The sequence below is a fragment of the Phyllobates terribilis genome, unplaced genomic scaffold (genome assembly GCF_046119375.1).
Source record: "Phyllobates terribilis strain yellow unplaced genomic scaffold, ASM4611937v1 Scaffold_5__5_contigs__length_657084704, whole genome shotgun sequence".
Taxonomy (NCBI): domain Eukaryota; kingdom Metazoa; phylum Chordata; class Amphibia; order Anura; family Dendrobatidae; genus Phyllobates; species Phyllobates terribilis.
The window spans coordinates 22,220,496-22,241,530 of record NW_027362765.1 but is presented as its reverse complement, the minus strand read 5'-3'; the positions used below and the strand labels follow the sequence as shown (position 1 = coordinate 22,241,530).

General features: G+C 44.6%; 2 protein-coding genes across 4 annotated transcripts in view; both read right to left on the bottom strand.

The window, feature by feature from the left end:
- LOC141270519 (uncharacterized) overlaps window positions 1-21,035 on the bottom strand; it is a 248,884-nt gene that overhangs the window by 53,745 nt on the left and 174,104 nt on the right. The gene's annotated exons all lie outside the window — the stretch shown is intronic.
- The window catches only part of LOC141270535 (uncharacterized), a 176,368-nt gene continuing 174,104 nt past the window's right edge, over window positions 18,772-21,035 (bottom strand). For all 3 annotated transcript variants that reach the window (XM_073680583.1, XM_073680581.1, XM_073680582.1), the window contains exon 7: window positions 18,772-20,990. In XM_073680583.1, coding sequence (XP_073536684.1) covers window positions 19,810-20,990 — 1,181 coding nt within the window. In that variant the 3' untranslated portion in view covers window positions 18,772-19,809. The remainder of the gene's footprint in view (window positions 20,991-21,035) is intronic.

Below are 21,035 nucleotides of genomic sequence, written 5' to 3'. Positions count from 1 at the left end.
GGAGAAATTTTCAAAAAAAACTGTTGCCCTTTGGTACCTGTGATATTGCAAGGAGTGATGGTGAAATGTTTGAACAACACAGAGTTGGCAGTGATGAAGTTGAAACCTTGTGTATAGCTTTGACTGCAACCAACAGACTTCCGATTCCTGTCCTGTTGAAGTTGAGCTTCATGGTGTGGGAAACAAGATGTACATCTTTGTCATAGATTCGGAAGGGGTTAAAATGAATTCTTCATCAACAACTGTCACGAGTGTGTCAGGTTTGTCATTCTGGATCATGCTGTAGAAGGTTGCAGCGCTTGGCCTTGCAGACAGCTTCATGATTCTTTCATCATCCCTCGCTCTATAGGACCCAGTGGTGATCTCCACCTTCTGCTGCTGATTAACACACCCTTGCTGGATCTTTATATACACTCAGATTCTCCAGAGAGTCGCTGGTGATAGAAGTTAATTCCTTTGTTCAGGTCTGGAATTCCATCAGTCAGCTAGATTCTCCTTGGAGTTCCTTTGCGGCTTTTAGATGTGATCTCCCTGGTGTCTTCTCAAAGCTAAGTATATCCCCTTGTCTGTTTCCCTGGTTTGTCTTTAGTTGCAGTGGGGCTGACTAGTGCTCACCCTCCCTCCCTACCTAGGGCCTAGCTCTATGGTCAGCCAGGGCTAAGGTATCCTGCTTGGCTATAGGTGCAGAACCTATTTAGGGACGATAGAGAAGTAAGGATGTTGTTAGATCTTCTTAGGGGTCTCCACTCCCCTTTTCCCTAGTTACTGGGCTTTCCCCTTTTCCCATAATCATACGCTGGGTTTTTCCTATTCCTAGCATGACATTATCACCAGCCATTTAAAAAAAGGGAAAAAACAACGAAAAAAACAGTCTCTGTTTAGATTTCCGGGAATTTGATCAAATTACCGTCCGAGATCCGTATCCTCTTCCTCTGATTCCAGATTTATTCAACCAGGTTGTGGGAGCTAAGGTGTTCTCCAAGTTGGATTTAAGGGGAGCCTACAATCTGGTTAGAATCAGAGAAGGGGATGAATGGAAAACGGCGTTCAATACCCCTGAGGGACATTTCGAGAGTCTGGTTATGCCTTTTGGTCTGACCAATGCACCTGCGGTGTTCCAGCATTTTATAACAAATATTTTCCATCATTTAGTGGGCAGGTTTGTGGGGGTCTTTCAGGGAAATATTGAGAAATATTCAAAATATTCTTTCTCCCCTTGTCATAGATATTAAGAAGTCTTTCTCCCAAGCCCCTCTTCATCCCTCCCTTATCCCTAATTTGTCATAGGAGAGCTGACAGTCCAGCATCTGTCTCTCTGCAAATTACCACCCACAGCCAAAGTAGCTAAAAGAAACAATGGTACACAAGAGGTGCCACCAACCTACTTAAAATGCGAGTGTGTTTTCCCCTGATAGAGGCAGGAGATGATTAGGCGCAGGCTTGCGATAATTTACATGCAGCTGTTGAAGCTTGCTTCCCAGGACGAAAAAGGGAATGTAATAGAGGGTCCCAGGATCTTCGGAGCCGAAACAAAATATGGAATATTGGAAGTTCCATAACTCTGCTAATAATGGGACCCATATTTTTAGTGACAGGGTCAGTCAAAGAACAAGATGCTTATTTTTTTCATAGCCATAATCCCCTCCAGGGGGCAGTGGCGCAAAAGTAACAAAATAGCAGATCACAGCTACGCCATGCATGGTCTCTAAGAAAGGCAAATTCATAATGGAAAAAATTACGTCGCTTGCAAGCTCCTGCGAGCAACCAGGGATAAGTTATCGCGGAAGTTAGTTATTTTAATAAAAACATGAAGGGTGGAGCCCAAGCCCACATGATGTCACCACACGGGTGTGTGGGCAGATCTCCCCTTAGGTATAAGAGAATCCATGGAGGATAAAGGAGCATTCTTTGCCAGGGGGTATAGATACTAAAAGCAACGGATCGCGTTCGATAACGCTCAAATCAGGGAGCCCCTCCTCCACCTATGCTGATTCGTCCCTGCGAACTGTATAGAGTAAGTTTCTGCTTTAATCCTTATTTTGTGTAACTGCCTATGTATTTTAATTGTCTCCTTTGTAAAATCTTGTTTATTTTTCATAAGACGGCCTCCCTTTTGGATTAAATATAAAATGTAATAGTTCTGTTTCTTTTGTCCTGTAATCGTTCCCTCCCCTGAAGCTATACGCTACCAGAACGCAGGCGTCCGCCCAGGCTTGTATTATATTTTAAATCTGGCTATCATGAAGTTGACAGTGACCCCACGGGGGGATGTATACACATATTCCATGCATTGGAATCCGGAGGTGTGACGCCATAGGCTCACTGATCACTTGCCGATACCTACGTAGGGAGTAGTGGGGATCATGTGCTCACGGATCCCTTACGAAATCCTGACAGAGTGACAGCAACGGCGAGATATTGCGTGGTCTCCCCGGTGTCGTCTCTGTGGAATACCTGACAAGGTCTTTCTGGATGATATTTTGATTTACTCACCTGATTTTGAGACACATCAGGGTCATGTTAAACAGGTACTACAGATATTAAGAGATAACAAACTATACGCCAAACTAGCGAAATATGTGTTCGCCGTCCAGGATGTGCAATTTTTGGGGTACCTGTTGTCATCGGGTTTTCAAATGGATCCATAGAAGATCCGTGCTGAACTTCATTGGGACCATCCCGAGAACCTGGAGGCATTTCAACACTTTCTGGGCTTTACTGATTTTTTTATCCGAAATGTATCCAGAATTATTCGGTAATGGTGAAAACCCTCACTGACATGACAAGAAAGGGGTCTGATCTTTCTAAATGGTCGAATGCCGCCCAGCAGGCTTTTTCTTCCTTAAAGAGATGTTTTGCCACAGCAACTATACTCAGTCAACCCGATGTTTCTCAATCTTTAATCATAGAAGTTGATGCTTTGGATGTGGGGGTTGGTGCTGTGTTGTCTCAGGGTCCGTCCCCTGGTAAATGGCCTCCATGCACTTTCTTTTCCAAATAATTATCTTTGGCCGAGAGAAATTATGACGTGGATAATAGGAAGTTTTTGGCGATTAAATTGACTTTCGAAGAATGGCAACATTGGTTGGAGGGGGCAGTCCATCCTTTTACTGTTATCACGGACTATAAGAGTCATATCTTATCTTCAGTCTGCTACATGTCTCAACGTTAGGCAGGCTAGATGGTCTCTGTTTTTTACTAGGTTCAATTTTGTTGTCACTTCCCATCCAGGGGTTAAAAACATCAAGCCTGATACTTTGTCCCGGAGCTTCCTTGGTGGTGGTGACCATGAGAACCCTGTCCCTATTTTGCATAAGGGGGCCTGACCTGTAGGGAGAGGTGTTGGAGACTCAGGGGGACGCCCCTGCCTCCTGCCCTTCAGGGAGGTTATTTGTACCATCTAATCTGCGCCATAAAGTAATTAGGGAACATCACAAGTCTGTGCTTGCTGGTCATCCAAGTGGTAAGGCAACTGCAGATCTCCTTTCTCATCGTTTTTGGTGGCCGGGGTTGCATCATGATGTGGTTAAACATGTGTCTGCTTGCAGTACTTGTGCGTGTTGAAAGGTATTGCATACTCATCCGTCTGGTCCTCTTCTGCCGCTGCCTATTCCTAGCAGACCATGAACATAATTGTCCATAGATTTTATTACTGACCTACCGGTATCTGCAGACAAGACTGTGGTTTTGGTGGTTGTAGATAGGTTTAGTAAAATGGTTCATTTCATCGCATTACTGGAACTTCCGAATTCCAACACTCTTGCTCAGGTATTCATTAAAGAGATTGCGAAGCTTCACGGGGTTCCATCCGATGTGGTGTCAGATCGGGGGACCCAGTTTGTTTCTAAATTCTGGAAAGCTTTCTGTACTCAACTGAGGGTGCAGTTGTCTTTTTCTTCTGCCTTCCATCCTCAGTTGAATGGACAGACCGAGCACATTAATCAGAATTTGGAGACTTACCTCAGGTGTACCAGGAGGATTGGGCATCTTACTTACTGTTGGCCGAGTTTGCTATTAATAATCATCTCCAAGAATCTACTGGCAGGTCACCTTTCTTTGGAGCCTGCAGTTTTCATCCATAGTTTGGTACCTTTGGTGGGGGAGGGGCTTCAGAAGTTCCTGAGGAGGAACGTTTTGCTTCAATGCTCTCTTCTGTGTGGCAGGGGCTCAGAGTAATTTGAAGATCATGGGAGACAGATATAAACGTACGGCTGGCAGGAAACGCTCGCCAGGTCCGAAACTACGTGTGAATGACTTTGTGTGGTTGTCTACCAGGAATATCAAGTTGAAGGTTCCTTCCTGGAAGCTGGGACCTAGATTTATTGGTCCCTATAAAATAACCGCCGTCATTAACCCAGCAATGTTTTGTCTTGAGTTACTTCAGGCTCTTAAGATCCACAATGTGTTTCACATGTCTCTGCTCTAGAAGTATGTAGTACCTCTTGAGTCCTCCCTCCTGCCGCCGCCCCCCCCAATTATGGTTTATGGCAATTTGGAAATCCAAATTTCGAAGATTGTGGGTTCTCCTTTTCAACGTCGTTCCCTTCAGTACTTTGTGCACTGGAGGGGTTATGGTCCAGAGGAAAAGATGTGGGTTTCAGAATCAGAGGTGAATGCCCCTAGGTTTGTTCATTCCATGCCTCTCATCCAGAGAAACCTGGTCCTAAGTGTCCGGAGGCCACTCATAGAAAGGGGGGTACTGTCACGGGTGTGTCAGGTTTGACATACAGTCATTCCTGGATCCGGCTGTAGAAGGTCGCTGCGCTTGGCCTTGCCTCTCTAGGACCCAGCGGTGATCTCCACCTTCTGCTGCAAATTAACACACCCTTGCTGAATCTTTAAATACACTCAGTTTCTCCAGAGAGTCGTTGGTGATAGAAGTTAATTTGTCTGTTCAGGTCTGGAATTCCAGCAGTTGGCTAGATTCTCCTTGGAGTTCCTTTGTGGATTTTAGTCGTGTATTCCCTTGTTTGTTTCCCTGGCTTATCTTTAGTTGCAGTGGAGCTGACTAGTGCTCACCCCTCCTCCTCCCTACCTAGGGTCAGCCAGGGCTAAGGTATCCTGCTCAGCGATTGGTGCGGAAACTATTTAGGGACAATAGGGGAGTCAGGGTGTTGTTAGATCTACTTAGGGGTCTCTACACCCCCTTTCCCTCGTTGCTGGGCTTTCTTGCTTTTTCCGTCGTTGTATGCTGGGTTCTTCCCATACCTAGAATGACAAAAACCCATTATCATAATAAACTGGAGTGTGGCTGTGAGAATGTCTATTTCTTACACATTCCTCACATGTATTAAAGTTGTCAAACAGTCGCAAATCATGCACACGGGAGTGATTCAAACATATCACCGAGCAGCTGTAACTACTCGGTGCTCAGCCCGAGCATACTCGCCAAAAGGGTTAACAGAACATACTCGCTCATCACTAGTCATGATGAATAGTACAGACCACATGCAATGGTACAGCAGAGCAGGTCTTCATACAGTAGATCAGAGAGGACCTGGAAAAGCAAGGTATGCAGGATGGCAGAAAGACAAGCAGAGCTGGAAGCACCAAATAACGCATAGTCAGGTGTGCAGATACACACAGGAACAGTAAATGTATAGTCAATCTGGAATTTGCAGCCATCAAATTGTTAATAGCAGAGACATATGACGTATCAGGAACTTATAACAAGGATCTGATTTATGGCAGGATAGAAGTGATGTATAGGTTGACTCGCGATCACCTACCAGCTTGGTGCATTAGAACCAAGTCTAGCATAGCAATGTGCTATGTACAAAAGATCTCCAGATGGTGATATTTGAGAGTAGTCCTTCATAGAAGAGAAAAATATGAAGAAGAGATAAATATGGTAAGCTGGAGATAGGATGAAGCTGACAGTTAGGGGGATGCTTGAAGCTGGATGCAATAGTGTGGTGGGAGTGTGTTTGATGTTAAAATACTAAATGGGTGTAGATTAGGAACTTTTGGATGTAAGTGTACTGCCTATAAGGGACAGGGACGCAAGGTTTTGGTTTGCTTTTTGTGGGGAAGCTTTTTCAATCATTATACTTGTGAAGATCTGAGGTTGTGCATTGTAATAATCACCTAGGCACGTTAACGATACAACTATTTTTTATTCCTTCGTCCATGGTTTTACAACATTTCCAGGTAGATGGCCAAAATACATTGGCCCCCAGTCTACAAGATCCCCTCCCCAGGGCCAGTAGTTCCACTGCCCCCGTACAGGGTGATATTCACTGTCTCCCAACTTTGGTTGACCCACAGATTTTGTATCTCCCGCCAGTATACTCTATAGTTACAGTCCACACTCCTCAAGACGACAGATAATACAACCAAAGCCCATGTATCCAGCAGCAACAGTCCTCAAGAAAGTTCCTCAAATCCAGATGACAGATCCCTCAATGATAGCAGGGGAAACCAGCACAGCTGGCAACCGATCTCCAAAACTCCATAGGCCATCCATCTTTGGGCACCAGGGCCCCAGCCTTGATCCTCTCCCTTCTACGTCAATCTCCCAACTCCCTCACTAAACATGTGGCTTAAATGTCCTCCCTCCTTGTTATCAGCCCCCTGAATGGGTAGAAGTGTTCACATACTCCCCCCAAAGCTAACTATGTATTGATGGAGGTATTTTTCTTAAAGCCGAACCCATCACCTGAGACTGCATGTGAGACCCGCTGTGGTAACGGCTCCACTTGGTCTACTATCCTCATCCACACAATGTGAATAGTGATTGGCAACTGGCAGAAGATTGGCTTGAAGCCCCAGGGGCACTAACAAGATTAATGGAATGATGCTTTCCTTGTTTACCAATCTTGGGTCTGGCCTCATGTATGCATGAATTCCTCTGCTTATTGTCACTGAATGGAAACACTGATTCCCGAGGCTGTGCTGATGAGCAACCAAATCACTAATAAAACACAGCAAGCAAATCTCTAATAGAACACAACAATAAGATTGATGTAACTGGTGCTCCATGCTGGAAAAAGTCTGCATCTCTTAGAACTGCAGATTCCATTCTACGTCCATTGGTCCAGTTGTCTTAGAACAAGGCCAGTTTCTCACACTTCTCCCCCACTTTTTTTAGCACGGGCATGAATGTTAGAAGTTTCACCTTCAGGAGAACGAAACATTGTATCATCCAGTTTCCTCAAAATATATTACATGTTATCCTTGCGAATAAACTCCTCAGTCCCCATTCCATCCTGGTGTTCATCAGCATAGCTTCTCCAGCTTTCATATGATCTTTCACATCCTGCTAACTCCCCGATGGGGAAAGCCCTGAGATGAGGACTCTGTATTCAGTTCGCTGGGACAGGGGTCTGTTTCTCCCGTGGGGTCCTCAATATCCTACCACTGATCCCCGGTTTTTCCTGGAAAACTCCAAAAGTACCCAATGAAAAACGAACTTGTATCCATTGCATCCAACTGTTGAGTGCTGACCCTCAGCTAGGGGGATGGTCACTTGTTGGTCTGGTAAATAGTGTTCTGGGGGGACAGAACCTGGGCTGACAAGGGTGATGGTAGACTCAATGTCCCAAAGTCCCTTGGCCTCCTCTCTGATGTCATTTATCTCCCCCAGGTCACATTCCTTCATGGTAACAGTCATTACATTTTGTGCCTAATTCACATTGGCGGAGGGTTAGTCTGTATGTTGAGATTGCTCCGTTCCCTTTTGGCTGACACAGTGTGGACTGGTCCTTGCCTTCGGATTACAACATTGGCCCAGTGGCACACCAACTCTGCTCCTAGGTTGTTTCTTAGCAACACATCTACTGATAGGTACCGCACTACTCCTACATCCACCATTTCTTGACTGTGACTCAAGTCTAAATGTAGGCCGGCCCTCCATATGGCTAACATACGGCTGCCGGGGACAATGCATTGGTCCAGTACTGAATGTTCTGTGATCAATGTGGCCAAAGCTCCGGAGTCATGGAGCCTCCACTTCCTCTACCCAGACCGGCTACAGATGGTGGTTCATGATCGCTGAGGTGTCCTATCTAGTCCGGGGCACTTGTCCTTGTAACACATGTGCCCCTTCCTCTTCCGGTTGAGGTAGTGGGATCCTCTACCCCAGCATTCCAGCCCCATTGCAGCACAGTGTTCAATGGTTGGGGGCGCAGATGATGTGGGCTAGAATGTTCCAGCATTCCCTAGGAAAGTGTCCAATGTGTCCACAGTTATGGCAGCACTAACCCCCTCGCCCTGATGGCGGCCGTACTGGGGACGTGGGAAACCTCCCCCTCTTTGTGAAGTCCGAAATCCCCGCAGCTCCTCCTCTCGCCAGTTCATAGGGCTCCCTGGCCTCCCTGTAAGCCCCTGTTCCCGACTCGCTGGGGCTGTCCTTTCACATAACCTGGGTCAATTCGCAGACTAATCATCAGCCAGTCTTGCAGCCTCATCCAGACTGATTGTTTTTTTGTCTGCCACCCATTCTTTTAAGCCACCTGGGACCCTGAACATAAATTGTCCCAGAATTAAAATATCCAACACATGTTCTGCTTCCCGAGCCCCCAGTCGTTCTATCCACAAAGTGCATGCTGTACGTAATGTGTTAGCAAACTCCTGGTGCGTGTGTGCCCCGGGCTTGTCAGCCTCCAAAAACCTTGTCCGCTAGGTTTCAGGCTTGACGGCATACCTCTCTAGTAATGCGCTGCGATTGGTATAGTAACATGTCTAATCCCCAGAAGACAAGTTATTAAAAGCTTCTCTTGCGTTTCCTGTCAGGTCAGTGCTTGAAAATCTGGGCCAGTCACTGACTGACACCTCTTACAGCAGGCAGAAGTTCTCAAATAACTGGAGATGTTCATTAATAACCGAGGTGTCCTCATTGAACTGTGGCATATCCCGGTTCTTAAAGATGCGGACCGCAGCTGTTATCCACTGTCCTCTGCGCTGGGGCGGGTGAGGGTACCGCTACATGTACACCCAGATATTTGCTTAACACTGCAGTCCGCTCTATCTCTGTGGTTCACTCTCCTAGCGCGACCAGCATCAGCCTCAAGTCAGTCGGTCGATCCTCCGCCATTTGGATGACAGCCCTGGGCTGTGGTCCCTCCATGAAATGTCCTCCTCCACATCTAAACTGACCTCCTCATGTGGTTGATCACGGTCCCAGTCCTAGCATTGTATTAGTGTCACCCAGTTGTCCTTCGGCAACCACTCTAGCTCTCTCCCAGACCAAAGGGCTCTCAGCTCTTCCTTCTTGAGCCTTTTGTAGATGGAGTCTGCCATCTCTTCTGCCAAGTACCACTCAGTAACTTTCCCTGGTATGCTGTCCAGAGATAGGTGATCCCACTGCTGCCACCACTTGTGACGATCTGAGGTTGTGGGTTGTAATAATCACCTAGACAGGTTATCAATAGAACAATTTTTTATTCCTTACGTCCATGGTTTTACAACAACTCAGGGCTAATGGCCAAAATACATTGCCACCCAGTCCACAAGATTCCCTCCCCAGGGCCGGTAGTCCCACTGCCCCCGTTCCGGGCGATACTCACAATCTACTAACTTTTGGTTTGCCCACAGATTTCATATCTCCCACCAGTATAGTCTGTAGTCACAGTCCACACTCCTCCAGATAAAAGATAACACAACCGAAGCCCATGGATCAAGCAACAACAGTCCCCAACAAAGTTCCTCAAATCCAGATGACAGATCCCTCAATGATATCAGGGGAAACCAGCCCAGCCCGCACCCAATCTCCAAAACTCCATAGGCCATCCATCTCTGGGTACCAGGACCTCAGCCTAGATCCACTCCCTTCTACGTCACTCTCCCAACTCCCTCACTAAACATGTGGCTTAATTGTCCTCCCTCCCTGTTATCAGCCCCCTGAATGGGCAGAAGTGTTCACAATCCCCCCAAACTAACTGTATTTGTGGAAATATTTTCCTCATGCCGAACCCATCACCTGAGACGGCATGTAAAACCCCCTGTGGTGACAGCTCCACTGGGTTTACTATCCCCATCCACAGAATGAGACTTGTGACTGGGAGAACAATGGTTTAAGATCCCTGGGACAGGGGCAGACATACCACTGGTGCAGCTGCACCAGGGACCGGAGGTGTAGGGGGGCCCTTGCAGGGTGGCTAATACTGAGGGCAAGTTGGCCTGCATCTTGGAGCCTGAGGCTCCGGGGGGATGCATGGCCAGATTGTCCTCATCATGTGCGGTGGTCTCAGCAGCTCTGCTGCCTACAGGAGAAAATGGCAGTGAAGCTGAGGGAATCCATCTTCTGCTTCCTACCTGGCGCTTTCTCCCCGACACAGGCATGCGCGGCTTGATGATGTCAGCATGCAACGCGCCTGTGTCAGAGAGAAAGTTGCCGGCAATGACGAAGCTGTGGGGGAACGGACAGAGAGGTGAGTGGGGGAGATGACAATGATGGGGATGGGGAAGAGCAATGATGGAGGTGGGGGAGATGACAATGATGAAGGTGAGGGAGATGACGATGGATGTGGGAGAAAGGACAATGATGGAGGTGAGGGAGATGACAATGATGGAGGTGGGGAGAACAATGATGGAGGTGGAGGAGATGACATTGATGGAGGTGGGGGAGAGAACAATAATGGAGGTGGGGGAGAACAATTATGAAGGTGGGGAGAGGACAATGATGGAGGTGGAGGAGAACAATGATGGAGGTGGGGAAAAGGACAATGATGGATATATTTTGATTGGTGCATGGTGGGGCACAAATCTGTATTCAGGGGCACAGTGCAGGGGAGACACATGTATGTATACAATATAAGTGACCTTGTTATTTTTAGGGCTGCGGTGATCATCTTGACAAGACAACTCGTGGCTGGGAAATGTCGACTCAAAGGTCTGATCAAATGGAGAAAAAGCAGCAGAAACCGACTCTACTAAGACGAGACGTCAGCTTCCTGGATGTAAATATTATTCTGTATCTGCACTGTGTGACTTGGAATGATAATGTTATCTGTAAAATCCCTTAGGCTGTATTCTCACATTTGTGTGCAATGTCAGTGAACTGCCAGATTATTTTATTAGAAGGTACACAGACTCGTAGAGCTATATAAAACCATTCACACATCCGTGAATATCACAGATCTGAGAATGAGATCTGTAAGGGTCAGAGAATGTCTTGTTGTGATCCGATTTTGAGGATCAGAATAGGACATGCTCAATTCGTCTATAAAAGCGGGCAGCACACCAACACTACACACGGATACAGGAATGTAGCCTTATTAGGTATAGCACAGTCCCTTAGTATATAGTGTACTCACTTATTATGTATAGCGCCATCATTAGTTACATAGTTTCCTCTTTTATTATGCATAACATTGTCCCTTATTAAGTACCATCCTGTCTAGTTATATATGGTGCCATAATCTTATTATATAGCTTCCTCTGCTGTTATGTACAGTGCTGTCACTTACATATTGTATTCTTGTTATTTTTGTCAGTCACAGCGTCCTCTTATTAGATATAAAATGACTGCTGATGGAGCAGCATCTGACCAGAAGACCAGTTCATCAGCTCCTCCATCAGAAAAGCTTTCCCATGCTCCATCAGCAGTCACTGCATTATATACAGGTACATCTCACTAAATTAGAATATCATCAAAAAGTTAATTGATTTCAGTTCTTCAATACAAAAAGTGAAACTCATATATTATATAGAGTCGTTACAAACAGAGTGATCTATTTCAAGTGTGTATTTCTGTTAATGTTGATGATTATGGCTTACAGCCAATGAAAACACAAAACTCATTATCTCACTAAAGTAAAATAATTAACAAAAAACACCTGCAAAGTCTTCCTAAGCTTTTTAAAAAAGGTCCCTTATTCTGTTTCAGTAGGCTCCACAATCATGTGGAAGACTGCTGACTTGACAGATGTCCAGAAGGCAGTCATTGACACACTCCACAAAGTCCCAGAGTTCCAATTTTAATTTGGAAATCAAGGTCCCAGAGTCTGGAGGAAGAGTGGAGAGGCCACAATCCAAGCTGCTTGAGGTCTAGTGTGAAGTTTCCACAATCAGTGATGGTTTGGGGAGCCATGTCATCTGCTGGTGTAGGTCCACTGTGTTTTATCAAGACCAAAGTCAGCGCAGCCGTCTACCAGGAAATTATAGAGCACTTCATGCTTCCCTCTGCCGACAAGCTTTTTGGAGATGGAAATTTCATTCTCCATCAGGACTTGGCACCTGTCCACACTGTCAAAAGTACCAATACATGGTTTAAAAACAACAGTATCACTGTGCTGGATTGGCCAGCAAACTCACCTGACCTTAACCCCATAGAAAATCTATGTCAAGAGGAAGATGAGAGACACCAGACCCAACAATGCAGACGAGCTGAAGGCTGTTATCAAAGCAACCTGGGCTTCCATAACACCTCAGCAGTGCCACAGGCTGATCGCCACCATGCCACGCCGCATTGATGCAGTAATTGATGCAAAAGGAGCCACGACCAAGTATTGAGTGCTTTTACTGAACATACATTTCAGTAGGCCAACATTTTGGATTTTAAAAACATTTTTCAAGCTGTTGTTATAAAGTATTCTAATTTACTGAGATAATGACTTTTGTGTTGTCATTGGCTGTAAGCCATAATCATCAACATTAACTGAAATAAACACTTGAAATAGATCTCTGTCTGTAATGACTCTATAGAATATATGAGTTTCACTTTTTGTATTGAAGAACTGAAATAAATTAACTTTTTGATGATATTCTAAATTAGTGAGATGCACCTGTAAATAGAAGCTGTCTGGATATGGGAAGCAGACTGAAAGGTCTCAGGACATGATGCTATGTTCTAAAGAGATTCAAATACAGATTCCAAACAAAGCCAAAGGCTTCAGGACTCTAGCAAATTACAGTTTGAGTAGTTATTCACAAATGAAAAACACTTGGAACAGTAATTTCCAGGAGTGTCCGGCCTATCAAAATTTTGCTAAAAGCACACCAATGATGTATGCAAAAGTTCACAAGAAACAACAGATGAGCATCTAAAGACATCAAGACGTCGTTTGCCTCAGTTAAGGTCAATGAACACGATTCCACAATTGCAAAGATTCTGGGCAAAAAATTGCAATTATAAGAGAATAGAAGGTACAAACCAGTGCTGATCAAAAAAAGAAAGTCTTGTTCCATTTGTCAAAAAAAAAAAAAAAAGGATGACACCCAAGACTGTTGTTATAATATTCTGTGAACTGATAAACATGAAGTCCTTGAAGTCATAGATCCCATTAAAGCTAGCACTACGTTCAACCATAAAACACCATACCAAGAAACTAACACGGTAATAGTGTGATGGAGTTGGTCCATTTCTGCTTCTACAGGACCTGGCTTACTTGTAAAAACTGATGGAATTGAATTCTGATCTCTTTGACAAAATGGCACAAACAAGTCCACCTCTGAATGGCTCAAGAGAAGCATTAAGTTGTTGGAGTGGTCAAGTCAAAGCCCTCACTTGAATCTCAACAAGATGCTGTCGCGACCTCAGTTCGTGCTCAAATCCTCCAATAACACAGTTCTGCAAAGAAGAGTCAAAAACTCATTGCATGTTAACACAAATTTATTTGGATTAGGGAGCAGTTACTTTGCTACTGAGTACAGACCCAGTGACATAATGTCCTATAGTACTCAATATAGTATTGAATAATAGTTTAAGTGAGCATAAACCAGAACAAGTTTGCTAAATAAAGCCCCATAAATGATAGTGAAAAAATGTTTCCCTGAAAATAAGACCGGGTTATTTTTTGCTTCAAGAGATGGGTTAGGGCTTATTTTCAGGGGATGTCTTATTTATTTTTCTATGAACAGCAATCCACATTTATTGAAATATAATCATGTCATCACACACACACACACACTGCACATACATGTACAGTCATGGCCGAAAGTGTTGGCACCCTTGAAATTGTTCCAGAAAATGAAGTATTTCACCCAGAAAATTATTGCAATTACACATGTTTTCTTATACACGTTTATTTATTTTGTGTATATTGGAGCAACACAAAAAAAATTAGAAAAAAAGGCAAATTGAACATAATTCCAAACAAAACCCCACAAAAGGGCCGGCCAAAATTCTTGGTGCCTTTCCAAAATTGTGGTAAACAACTTTGTTTTAAATATGTGATGCTCGTTCAAACTCACTTTTAGTAAGTAATAAGTGTGGGGAATATGAAAATCATACCTAAAACCAGATAAAAAGGGGAGAAGGTGACTCATTCGGCCATGACTGTATATATATGCATGTATATATACACACACACACACAGTACATAGCCTGTCTCCTCTTCAGTTCCTCTAGACTCCCGTAGTTAATGGATCTTTGGTGACATCATGGTCACATGACACTGGTATTGTCGATGATCCGTTTATCCGAACCATCCAAATTTTGTACCCTCCCCTCTTTGTAATTCCCCTCCTAAAATAAAATAAGACTCAGACACTATATTATTTTGGGGAATTCTGGCCACAGCAGCCTTTATTTAAACAAAATTTATAAATCCAAATTAACACTCAATGGTAGGAGGGTCCTTGAAGCTCCAAAGATCTGGTGATTAACATAAAACCAACAATTAAAACCAACTTGCCCCCAGCCGTTACCCCACTGGCTCGAGAGCACCGTAACCCAAAACGGTTCCATTATTTACTTCCACTTCCCGGGCTCCGACATTACCTGCCGTGAGACCCCCAAAACCAGATCAGCAACCAACGTTTACCAATTAAGGAATCCATACCCTAATGGACACCCCATACTAATTTAAATCCAACTTCAAGGACCCCCAACCGCCACAATGAGGGCACTTTGAATATCTCAAATGCCCGAGACCCTCCCCGAACGAAAAGCTATGGCCCACTCAATGCCTTCTTGTAACCCCAAAGCCCACGTCGATGCCCACAGCATTTAAATGCACGCCATCAGCCAATCAAAATTCACCCTCTCCTTTTTCCAACTCAAAATGCCGCACAGCAATCCCCCCATTCCTAGTAACAAAACTAGAGACTGCCCTATTAACTTTTATCCTAGCCTTATTGATTTTCTCAACTGACCTAGCCCTACACCAACTTCTCCGAGGGACAATCTCCGACCAAACAATAAACAAACCTGGAAATGCCATCCACAATTGCAACAAATCATGTTTAATATCCTTTATCAGCTCTCTGAAAAGGCGCAAACCCAGGTCGTTCCCACCCACGTGTAAAACCAAAACGTCAGGTGACCTATCTAAACGCGCACTGTGATGTACGCAGCACTCTACACCAACTCATGCCTCTAAAGCCCAACCACCTGATCACCGCCGCTTTTTCTCTGTCAAAACTGAGCTGCCTTCCTGCAGGCCTTATATCCGCCCTCAGTGCTCCCCAGTGCACGTAGGAGTGTCCCAGAATCCATACCAACACGGGATTGGAACCTGCAGAATAAACACAAACAAACTTGAAAACCACTTGCCATAAACTACCAGCAGCCATAAAATCCAACATTAAAGAGGCAGTTTACCTGCCGAGCCTGAGGTCTGATATAACTCCGATAATGTCTCGACTCCCACCGCCCAATGCACTGAATAGTTTCTCTATTAAGACCACCCTCAGCCACTTCCGTTGCTGCTCCAATCTGAAAAGAGTGTGACCCAAAATGGGATGAATCTAACCCAATGACTTTAAACACTCCCTGAACACAGTTCCGGAACAATCCCGTCATTAACTGGCCTTCCCCGCGGATAAGAGAGATGGTGAATGAGCCTAAACTTATTAGGCTCCTTTTTGGGTACTACCCCCAATGGAGATACTACCAAATTTCAAAAAGGAGGATCGGCAAAAGGACCAGCCATATGCCCCAAAGCCACCTCTTTTTGTAACTTTACAGAAACCACCTCCGCATACTGGTCTGCTGATTTAAGATTTTTCAGCACCCGGGGAATATCGACCGGAGGTAGAGGAATTTTAAAACCGTCAGCAAAACCTGATAATAACACTGCTGCTTTTTCCCTATCAGGAAACCTATTTAGATAAGGGCGCATCACGGTTAGGTTCACCGGTGTCTCCCACTTGAGAATTGTTGGCCCCTGGCTTGGCTTTCTCTTTGAACACCTGCAAGCGCCATGTGATGAGCCATTGCAGTGCGAGCAAAGATGCTTAAACCTACAGTTGGCCCCAAATTTACACTGGTTGTCATTGAACTGCCAGCATAAGCCCAGTTTTTGAATTCCTGACTGCCCGAATGTGCTTCCACTCCCCTGCGTACTAGATTGACCAACAGAATGGCCAGCGAAACCGGCCCCTCCATGAAAGGAATGCCCCAGTCTAGAAGGAGCCATCACCCGTAACCAAAGGCCAATGTCCTTCTGATCCCACTTTATGGCAGGACGAATAGCTTTCCTCTGACAAAACTGCTCGTCATACCGAAGCCATGTCTGTCCCCCGTAAGTCCTATGGGCCTCCCCAATAGCGTCCATATAGTAAAACAAGGGAGAGGAATTCTCCGGTGCTTTCTCACCTATCACGCTCGCCAAGATGGCGAATGCTTGCAGCCAATTAGTAAAAGTCTATGGGATTAAACGCCACCTTTTCTTTTCTTCGTCCTCCTTCCTACTATCATCCTTTTTACTTCTATCCAGGTTAAATTTCACCAGAGGCTGCAGAGAAAAAATTTCTACGTATTCGTCTTTCCAAATTTTTTCCTTCATCTCTTTCTTAAGGTGTGCCCCTAGCGGACCTTCAAAACACACAAACGTCCCCATGAGCCCTATCGTCCAAATGAATCCTACACTCCTTTTCTTTCTCTGTCTGCACCAATAGCGAAATGGGTTCGGGCAATTGACTCCCACCCCCAAGTCTATTACCCACACTGCTCAGCCCGCCCAATTGCGGGCTCACCCATGCAGCTAAATGGCCCTAAGCGGCGCTACCCCTTTCCAGACGCGACAATAACTCCCTCACATTTGCTAATACTTCACTCACCCCTTTGCCAACCACTCCCGCCTGTCCCTGATGTGTACCCCCAGCCACCGACCCCTGATTAACACTTAAACCTGGGGAAAGAAAATTCTGGGGTAACGAACAAGACATAGAACACAACTCACCAGGCTGCGGAGGAACTGTGGTCCCCCCAGCCGACATTCCTGAATCCAGCCGTCCGTCTCGTCTTCCGATTCTTCGAGATGGGTCCTCCGCCTCTTGTGGCCCAAACACCGCCGATGCAATGGATCCCGCCGACGCAGCCCTGTAAGGCCGAAAGTCATTGGCATGCACTGATGTTGAAAAAGGACCAGAGGGTTGTGTATGTGACATCATTGTCACCCAGCCCCCTGCCTGCTCTGACCCCTGTCTGTAAGGTCTGTGTGCTAGTGGCCCACGTGTCTGGTCCTGAATTTAAAGCAGCCCACAGACTGCCTGTGAGGGCTGGTAATAACACTTGTCTGTTATCACCACCCAATTGCTGCCTGCTGCCCATCCTGGATGATCCTGCTGTCTTCAGTGTCTAAGGAGGCGGGCCGCCTGACAGGAGCATCGCCGTGGCGACCCCCCGTGATGTCACTGGTACCATCAGCCCTGGCGCATGCAGACCCCGCCCCTGATTCGGGCTGCGGCCTACTAACCGCCGCATGACACGTGCCGGCGAGCGGATTTCTCCTAGACCGAGGCCTGCTGCTGCGCTTCCTGCCCGGCAGCTGGCCCGAAGGGGCTCCTGCGCAGTGTCTGACAGGAGGCCGTACCAGACAGGAACGCCGCTCCGGCCGTGCAGTCACAGGCACCGTCCCCGCTCCGCCTCCGATGACCGCCGCTACCTGCTCCTCAAGCCATCCCACCGGGTGCGACTCCTCAGGGCTTCCAAGAGCTGTGCTGTGGACGCCATAAGGTATTCACAGGACAGTATCAGTATGGGGGGACAAAACACTACCCCTGTGAGTGGGAATCTGTGTAACCCCTCCCCTAACTAGTTCTTAAGAAAAACCCATTAAACCACTCCCCATTACCATTAAGCCCTAGTCACTCCCTCCAACCCATTGTCATGCAGGCCTCCGTCCAAGCCTGCGGGGGGGGGGGGTGCGGCTGTACTCCGGCCTATCCTTGACTGTGATGTCACTGAAGATCGTTAAGCAGTCTTAAGCTCTGGATAGAAATACTGGGGGCCCCTAAGAGAGTGTGGGCCCTGGGCAATTGCCCAAATTATCCCCCTCACGCTGACCCCGACTTTAACTAGGGCTTATTTTTGGAGTATGGCTTATATTTCAAGCATTCTCCAAAATCCTGTAAAACCATGCCAGGGATAATTTTCGGGGAAACAAGAGTTTTTGTCTGTGATTTTTAATCTGTCATTTCTTAATTACTAAGAATTTTTGTACTGTGTAGTCTTTACAGCTGTTACAATAAATATTGCTTTGATAATAATATACGAGAGAGGTTTTTTTCTATGTAGGATCAGAATTCAATTGTTTTGACTTCCCGTCATTTAAAAAGGCCAAGTAAGTTAAATATATTAGAATAAGTTGGATGAACTGAAACATAAATTAATGAAAGTAGAAGAAATTGGTAAAGGGCAAATACTTTTTCACAGCACTGTATATTTGTAAGTTCTTAACGAACATCTAGAGTTCTAAATTGCTTTCGGTATTTCTTCAATGACATGTGACATTATTTTGACTAACAGTTGTATCTTTTATTATTTGTAAGTAAAACAAGATTTTTTTTAAGAAAAAGGCCTTTGATGTTTAAGAAGATGTGATTTGTGGGTAAAGCATTTCAAACATTCAGGACATAAAATGGTTTCTTGAAACTCTTTCCACATATGGTTTATATTATTATTATTTATTATTATAACGCCATTTATTCCATGGCGCTTTACATGTGAAAAGGGGTATACATAATAAAAAACAAGTACAATAATCTTGAACAATACAAGTCACCGACTGGAACAGGAGGAGAGAGGACATTGCCCGCGAGGGCTCACAGTCTACAAGGGATGGGTGAGGATACAGTAGGTGAGGGTAGAGCTGGTCGTGCAGCGGTATGGTGGAGTGGTAGATCTTCAGATTCCTTTGGAAGGTTTTCACAGTAGGCGAGAGACTGATATGTTGAGATAGAGAGTTCCAGAGTAGGGGGGATGCACAGGAGAAATCTTGTATGCGATTATGGGAAGAGGAGAGGGGAGTAGATAAGGAGATCTTGTGAGGATCGGAGACTGCGTGTAGGTAAATACAGGTCACAGATGTCTGGAGGAAACAGGTTGTGGATAGCTTTGTATGCCATGGTTAGAGTTTTGAACTGGAGTCTCTGCATAATGGGGAGTCAGTGAAAGAATTGACCGTGAGGAGAGGCCTGGGAATAGAGGGAGAACAGATGAATTAGTCGGGCAGCAGAGTTTAGGATAGATTGGAAGGGTGCAAGAGTGTTAGAAGGGAAGCCACAGAGCAGGAGGTTGCAGTAGTCAAGTGACTTCTGCTCTTTTCGACTTATTTGATGGTTACCAAGACTTGAATTCTTGGTAAAAGATTTTCCAGTTTCTGGGCATGAAAATTGTTTCATTATTTGTGAATTCTTTAATATCTAAAAGATATAAATTCATGCTAAAACGGTTCCACATTCTGAACATAAAATTAGTTTCTCCCCTGTGTGAGTTCTTTGATAATTAATTACATTTGATTCCGGTTAAAAAAAATTTCCACATTCTGAACAATAAAATGTCTTCACCTTTGTATGAATATTTTGATGTGAAACGAGATGACTTAACAGTAAAACATGGCCCACATTCTATACATGAAAATGGTATCACACTGTGTGAACCTGACAACATTTTCAAGATTTAATTTATCATTATAATTCATGTTATGAACATGAATATGGCTTTGCTTCTGTGTGAATTCTCTGATGTGCAACAAGACACGATTTCTGGCTAAAACATTTCCCACATTCTGAACATGAAAATGGCTTCTCCCCTGTGTGAATTCTCTGATGTCTAAAAAGATCAGATTTTTCGATGAAACATTTCCCACATTCTGAGCAAGAAAATGGCTTCTCCCCTGTGTGACTTTTCTTATGTTTAGTAAGATTTGATTTCCGGTTAAAACATTTTCCACATTCTAAACAAGAAAATGGCTTCGCTCCTGTGTGAATATCTTGATGTTGAAGAAGAGATGATTTATCAGTAAAAAATGTCCCACATTCTGAACATGAAAATGGCTTCACCCCTGTGTGAACCCACTGATGTCTAACAAGATTTGATTTATTATTGTAATGTTTCCCACATTCTGAACATGAATATGGCTTTGCTCCTGTGTGAATATTTCGATGATTAACAAGAGATGATTTATCAGTAAAAAGATTCCCACATTCTGAACAAGAGAATGGCTTCACCCCTGTGTGAACCCATTGATGTCTAACAAGACTTGTTTTATTATTATAATGTTTACCACATTCTGAACATGAATATGGCTTTGCTCCTGTGTGGATATTTTGATGATTAATGAGAGATGATTTAGCAGTAAAAAGTGCTCCACATTCTGAACATGAAAATGGCTTCACCCCTGTGTGACTTTTCTTATGTTTAACAAGAGCTGATCTCTGGCTAAAATATTTCCCACATTCTGAACATGAAAATGGCTTTGCACCTGTGTGAGTTCTCTTATGTCTAAAAAGATCTGATTTCTCTTTAAAACATTTCCCACATTCTTCACAAGAAAATGGCTTCTCCCCTGTGTGTCTTCTCTTATGCGTAATAAGTTTTGATTTCCAGTTAAAACATTTCCCACATTCTGAACATGAAAATGGCTTTTCTCCTGTGTGACCGCTTTGATTTACATCTTTTCTGTGATGTTTAGTTTTCTTGATATTCTGCGATGAATCAGAAGAAAGGACCTGTTGAAAAGGATCAAATGATAGATCTTTCCCGTGCAGGGCTAAATTTTGAATCATGACATGCTCTTCACATGTGTCTTTTGTGATTCCACGATCATCTGCTTTACGATCTAAACATGTCTGATGTCCCTCTGAGCTCCTGATACAGTCATCTGCCAAGAATAAAAACAATTTTATTTGTTTTTAATAATTTCACT